General features: G+C 34.8%; 1 protein-coding gene across 4 annotated transcripts; it reads left to right on the top strand.

Annotated features, from left to right (window-relative positions):
- Positions 1-248: 248 nt before the first annotated feature.
- Positions 249-5,935, top strand: LOC114311406 (protein RICE SALT SENSITIVE 3). 4 transcript variants are annotated; one of them, XM_082898590.1, is made up of 11 exons: positions 249-639; positions 1,745-1,834; positions 2,142-2,229; positions 2,493-2,534; positions 2,759-2,818; positions 3,654-4,095; positions 4,730-4,792; positions 4,879-4,992; positions 5,142-5,325; positions 5,416-5,465; positions 5,588-5,935. In XM_082898590.1, the coding sequence occupies exons 1-7, from the start codon at positions 530-532 to the stop codon at positions 4,732-4,734; spliced, it is 837 nt and encodes a 278-aa protein (XP_082754716.1). In that variant the 5' UTR covers positions 249-529; the 3' UTR covers positions 4,735-4,792; positions 4,879-4,992; positions 5,142-5,325; positions 5,416-5,465; positions 5,588-5,935. The 4 variants fall into 4 exon arrangements, with proteins under 4 accessions (XP_082754716.1, XP_082754715.1, XP_082754713.1 ...); XM_082898589.1 differs by having other exon boundaries at positions 4,677-4,792; XM_082898587.1 differs by having other exon boundaries at positions 3,654-4,792.
- Positions 5,936-6,683: the final 748 nt, after the last annotated feature.

Here is a 6,683-nt window from a genome sequence, read left to right as displayed (position 1 = left end):
CGAAAGTACCTTTTCTGCGACTAATATGGTGTTTTGGTCGCCAAAAATTTGGGAGGGGAATTTGAAACATAGAGGGAGAAATGAAATTTTTTGGCGACAAAAAAAATTTGGTCGCCTATCAAAAAACGACGTGGTTTTGAACTTGGAAAACTTGGAAAAAAAATTACAAAGACATACTCTCTGTTTAAATCGTCTCCATCTGTCCTTGGATCGCTTTATATATCTATTTTCTTTTTTTCCTCACGGTAGAAACTGCCTTTTGGGACCGTTCGAAAGCATAAGAAGAGCTCGGGACCGTTCATTCACTCTGGAAAAACAAACCCAACAACAACTGTTTTGCTTTTCTTCTTCAACTACTCGAAGCTTCTCAATTTGAGGCAGACCCACTTTTGCAGAGACCGCTTTTGCAAGAGCAATTTGTGGATTATTTGTTGGTTTTCTGGGTTGAATCAATTGTTGCTTGATTTGTGGGTTTTTTTCGGTGCATGAGAAGAAGGGCTTGCATTAATTCTTGGATTTGATCAGCAAAATGCTCAGAAAGAAAAGTGATTCCCAGGTTCACAAAGCGCTTCAGAGACTCTGCCGCAATTACGGATGGTCTTATGGTGTTTTTTGGCGCTTTGATCACACAAATTCCTTGTAAGTTTGGCTTCATCTCTCTCTCTCTCTCTCTCTCTCTCTCTCTCTCCTTGTATGCATGTATATATGTGCATGTGTGTTTGTGTGATTTTTCTTTTGGGTTTTTTTGGTTTTTGGGTATGGTGGTTTGAAGAATTTTGAACTTCAATTGTTTATTTATGTTATTTTCTTGTGCTTTTTTCTTCATACTCTTTCATGTCTGTTTATATATTCCTTTTCCTGTTTTTGAATTTTATGTCTTCTTCTTCTTCTGATTCTTTTTCTTTTCATGGTCTACTAATACTAGTAACTTCTACAAGTGGGCTTAATATAGTTTTTTTATGAGTTTCCATTTCTGTGATTTTGTTTGTCCTTGTTGTTACAATGGCATGGATGTCTAGGATTTTATCAAAACCATAGGATATTATTATATCTTTCTTTCTTCTTTTGTTTTTTGTTTTGTTTTTTGTCTCCTTTGTTTTTGTCATTCAGTTTTCTTTTGTTTTTGTGGGTTCCTTGGATTCATACAAGTGGGTTTAAGGAAAAAGCCTTGGGATTTTGGTTCCTTTTTGTTTATGTCATTCACCGTCTTATTAGAGAATGAACGTTTGCAAATTTGCTAACTACAAAAATAAGGTTAAATGGATTATCAACAAAAAATAAAAATAAAAAATAAGAAAAAGGAAAAAAAAAAGATTAAATTTAGTAGATTCCAGTCATTAAATGCATAAATACCCTGAGCCTTCCATCCCATTAGTCACAATTACGATATTTTGTGTGAGATCTAACCTTTTTCCTAGTTTCTCTGAAGTTCAATATTATGACTTTCAGCATTGTAGAGAATGCATTGGTCTCTGATTACTCCTGAAAGTATAAGAAAGCTGTCAATTTGTTGAGCTCCAGATTGCTTTATGCTGTGATTGGTTCAACGATTTGGGTAGGGATTTGGAAAGCAAAAGGAAAAAGGTAGGTGAAATGTGAATTAAATATAATTACATTTCACACCCCTTTTTCTTTTTCTTTTCCAAATCCATAAACCAAACACAACCTTAGTTGTTCTAGGGATTTAGGTTTCTTTTAGATCGTGTTCATTCTTAATGGTTCAATGAAATGCTATGATCACCAGATTGTTGACTATGGAAGATGCTTACTATGAAGAGCATGTTGGGGTCATTATCGACAACATGCTTCTGCAAGTCCACGTCCTCGGCAATGGGTATGCACAATGAAGTTTATAGTTTTTCTTATGAAATTTATGAATTGTATAAAAATTTTCAGCTTCTCTAAAACTTTAATCTTGAAGACAATTTGTATCAATAATTGACACAGTAACAATCACAGAAAATAATAATGTCCATACACATCTGATGGTGGAGCCCGATGCTGCTCCCCTCACATTGTTCCACTAGTATTTTCTGTGGTCTGGTTCTGTGTCTAGAATTATTGTAATTTGTATTCAGTGACGCGTCTAAACTGAAAGCAAACTTTTATGAGGCTGATGTTGTTATTATTTTGTTATTTAGAATTGTTGGCCAATCAGCTTTTACTAATACGCACCGATGGATGTTCCCTGATGCTGTAGTTTCTATTGATAATCATGATATGATCCAGGTATTGATGATGTTTCTACTTTAGAAATTTTGTTTACTACCCTTTTGACCATGATGAATTTGAACTACTTGTGTCTGGGAAACATTCGAGTCGATTACTATGCTGTAGCTTCCATTTTTTCATTAATTAAACATCTTTTAAGTTAAAATAGCAATCATTTTTTTGTTGAACTTCACTATTATTTACTTAGGGAAATCAGTTGGTTAAACAGGACATTGGCAAGTTTTTGTCCACTTATTTGGAAGTTGGATTTTCATTTACAGGATAATTCCGAGATTCATCACCAATTTTCCTGTGGAATAGAGGTATCCTTATCCTTCTCTCAAGCATATCCAATTTGAAAAATATTAGCATGTGTACTATGATATGGTTGAGATTTAGATTTATTTTATGTTTTTTGGTATATCGGAATACAAATACACCCAAAGTGGCAGACAACCCACATGCTGGCCAGGGGAGTCAATTGATTGTCATCATCTCAATACAAGGCATAAGCCATACCAATTGATTGTTTAATCTCATTTTGCAGACAGTTGTTCTAATCTCTGTGGAACCACGAGGGGTGGTACAGTTTGGATCTACCCAGAAGGTTAGCAATTGGTTTACCTTTGTGACATTTTTTTTCTTCTTCTTTATGCAATTCTTCCAGCATGTTTTGCACTTGTTTAAATTCTTGGTTTTTATTTTAACTTTAGTTTTTGAGTGAGACAGTTAAGACAATGTTACCCCTTGAACCATTTGAGCTATATGACTTCATATTCATGACAAGCAATGCTACTGACAGGGATCACTAATTTCATTTTTTTTTTTCAAATAGGAAACATAAAGACCCTCATTCTGCCCTTATTTTGTTTAGTGCTCTTTACATATCAATTGTTATGGGCTAAATGGTTTGTTTCAATGTATTATTTTCCTCCAAAATTATAACGAGAAAGACTATTGTTATTAGAATATAGACATGCCATTATAGCCGATATCTATGTGTTGTCGTCCTACTTAAGGATGAGTAAATGTTCATAAGTTTTCGTGCTTCCAAAAAGTTTTCATCTCTAACATTGAAGAAGTTTAATAGAAACCTCAATTTTGACGGCAGCATGGCTGTTCTCTGATTTTCAGCTGTTGTTATCAGCGCTTTTATTCTCATGTTCAATACTAAGCATTTATATTCATCCTTAGCTTAATTGATTTATGGTAACCTCTCTGTTATACTTGAAATACATTGCCTTCTACATGAAAAATATGATATTTAGAGATTATGTAATAAAGAACCTGAGGATAGTCTCATCTCATCAAACTCATGTGGACACCTCAATTTCAACTTGAGCTCATGTGCAAATTTCTTTACATTTCATTTTTTTATTATTTTAATTTTGTGCATAGTACAATTTTAGTTTCTTTGACGGTACTGCTTCTTGCTGCTGCAGATTCCTGAGAGTATGGAATTTGTGGATCAGACGAAAAGATTGTTTCGAGAGATAGAAAATGGTGATATGGTCTTTTTACCAGACAACATCCCTTCATCTTCAAACAGTGAAATTTATGGTATGAGCGGAGGGTTGTTTGCTTCCTTAATATCATCTGGAAATTCCAATCCCAGGAATTTGAAACCTATTGATGATGCCAATTCTAAAAATTATGTGGGAACAACTAGTTCTTCAGCAGATCTTCCATGGTTATCCCCATTCACTTCTGACCATGGAAGGACACACTCATCTCATCTTCAAAATCAGTTGCAAATGGCTACCACAGAAGCTCCACTAGTACAATCTACCACTTATTGCTCTGCTGCCCCAACACCTTGCATTAGTACATGGAGTAGTGGACAGTCAACTCTGACTTCATTTGAGCAGCAACTGCTATCTTCTAGTATGGGTTACCTCTCTCTCTCTCTCTCTCTCTCTCTCTCTCTGTATTTTTGAATACTTGTGCAAACTGTCCCAGTTCAAAGCAAAAAAAAAAAAGAAGTAATGCGAGTGTGTCAACTGCAATAGGCTAAAACCATTCAATTGCTGTGGCCCATGTTTTTCTTTAGCTTCTGCTTTAACTTGTTCATAGTAGCTTTTATTTTTGGTAATTTGTTCATAGATTAGATTGAAGCTGATAAACCAGTAAAAGGCTAACTGCTAACCTCTGTTCTCTGGGCTTTCCTGTCCTCATTTCACTAATGCAATGATCATACTTGTGCCCTCTCTGTCTCTGTCTCTCTCTCTCTCTCGTGGATTTCTATAGTTCATATTTTGCGGGCAATAATTCATTATGAAGTGTGTTGTCTTTGTTTGCAGTTTGATTTATTGCAGTTTGATTTTAGATTTATTGCAGTTTGATTTCAATGATTAAGAGCATTGGGGTTTGAATGGCTTTCCTTTTGAAATTTTGATACTCAACTTTCGAAATTTTGATTAAATTTTAGTTTCTGTTTTACATGTCTTTTGTTTATCTGTATGCAGGATCATCATGAGAAAGCATAAAAATCACAATTTACTTTGGTATTAATGGACAGATTAGGTCCTCGATGGATCAGGCCCCGTCCACCAAGGCTCCCAATATTACCATCGATGGAGAGGTAATACACGTATTAAGGGATCCTTATTCAATTAATTTGTGGAATGTATTCATTTTAAAAACTTATCCATGTCAAGTTTCTTGCAGCTCGTGTGGCTCAACCCTGGTAATAATCATGAGCTTTTATGGGATTATGCAATGTGTGCTGATACTAGCAGAGGGGCTGCAGTTAGATTACTAGCAGAGGGGCTGAATCTTCTAGTATGGCTTACCTCTCTCTCTCTGTATTTAAGCTAACTAAAATTCTTTATACTATTCACAGTCATTGTGGAAGCAATCAGCTCTATGGCTTACCTCTCTCTCTCTCTCTGAGGTGTTTGGAGTCTCACGATAGATTTTAATGGTTGCAGGATTACAGAGAGCACAACGATGACACCACCGTACACTTTGAAGTTACTATGTCCGAGGAGAACTTGATCATGGCAAAGCAAGAGGGCTTGCTAAAGAAATTTAAACTCACAACTATCAGCACAAGCAACATGCATCTATTCGACCCAAAAGACGTGATTAAGAAATATGAAACCCCTGAACAGAGTATGATTGTACTATACACCAGTTCAGATTAACCTCTAATCATGTATCAAATTTTCAGGTTATTTACAATTTAATTCTTTTGATTTGTAGTTCTTGAAGAATTCTTCCACGTAAGACTTGAATTCTATGAGAAGAGAAAGGCAAGTTGTCTAATGTTGTTGTGTTTATCTTTTCTTCCCATTTTGAGCTCTTTCAGCTCATTGGTTTTCAAATAGAAAGTCTGCACCTCATTATAATCATCTTACTTCATTTTATTTTACAGCACTTCACTGCTCTCATTATCTGTCACAAGGAGGTTATTCAGTGGATGACTTTATGAAATGCATTCAAGGATGAATTTGAGAATGAAAAGAACATGCTTGGTGGTTCTTTAGGACGATCAAGCACAAGGCTGATGCTTCAAAACAATATATATTCCTTCCTATTTTAGAATTTTTTTTGGATTTTTTCATTGATTTTCCTTTTAATTTTTGTTCAATTACTTATTGGTTTTCATTGGATGAATATTTAAAACTTGTCTCAATTAATGTTTTGAATGGAATGATTGTAAAATTTGGGATTGAGCAGGAAAATATGATGAATTTTAATGTTATATTTGGGTTGGGTTGAATGAATTTTGTTCAATATTGGATTGAATGTTTATAAACAAAAATTGATTGTTAAAAAAAAAAAAAAAAAAAAAGAGATTTGGCGACTAACTAATTAGTCGTTGATTGTTTAATGTCATTTGGCGACTAAATAATTGGTCGCCAAATTCTACACTTTTGCGACTAAAATCATTGGTCGGCAATTCCTTACCTTTTGGCGACTAAATTATTAGTTGGCGATTCCTCAATTTTTGGCGACGAAAACAGTTGGTCGCCGATTTTTTGCTTTTGGCGACAAACATATTTGGTCGGGAAAATATTACTTTTCGCGACCAAAGTGTTTTAGTGACTAAATAAATTAGTCGCGGTAATGATATATTTAGCGACCAAAAATTTAGTCGGCAAATCCAACTTTTCCCGACCAACCAAAATTTTGGTCGCGAATTACTTTTGCCGACCCTCAATTGGCGACCAAAGTAGCGATCAAAAAAATTGGTCGCGGATAACTTTTGCCGACCAAAAAATTAGACCAAAAATGGGCTTTTAGCGACCAATTTTTTGGTCGGCAAAAGTGTTAATTCTTGTAGTGTAGGCATGACGAATTGTCTTGTTTTTAAATTGTTAGTTGTTTGCACTAAATGGGTTAGGTTATAGCTGTGTAAAGGAAAGAGACCGTTAAAGTAGGTTTTTAATAGAGTGTTCTGTTTTTGTTTTTTTTTTTTCTTTTTTGCCGTACGATATGATGTAAAAAGGGGTTAGTAAATTAGATAA

Source organism: Camellia sinensis, chromosome 12, assembly GCF_055761805.1.
Source record: "Camellia sinensis isolate YWXY chromosome 12, ASM5576180v1, whole genome shotgun sequence".
Lineage (NCBI taxonomy): Eukaryota > Viridiplantae > Streptophyta > Magnoliopsida > Ericales > Theaceae > Camellia > Camellia sinensis.
This window is presented reverse-complemented; position numbering and strand designations above follow the sequence as displayed.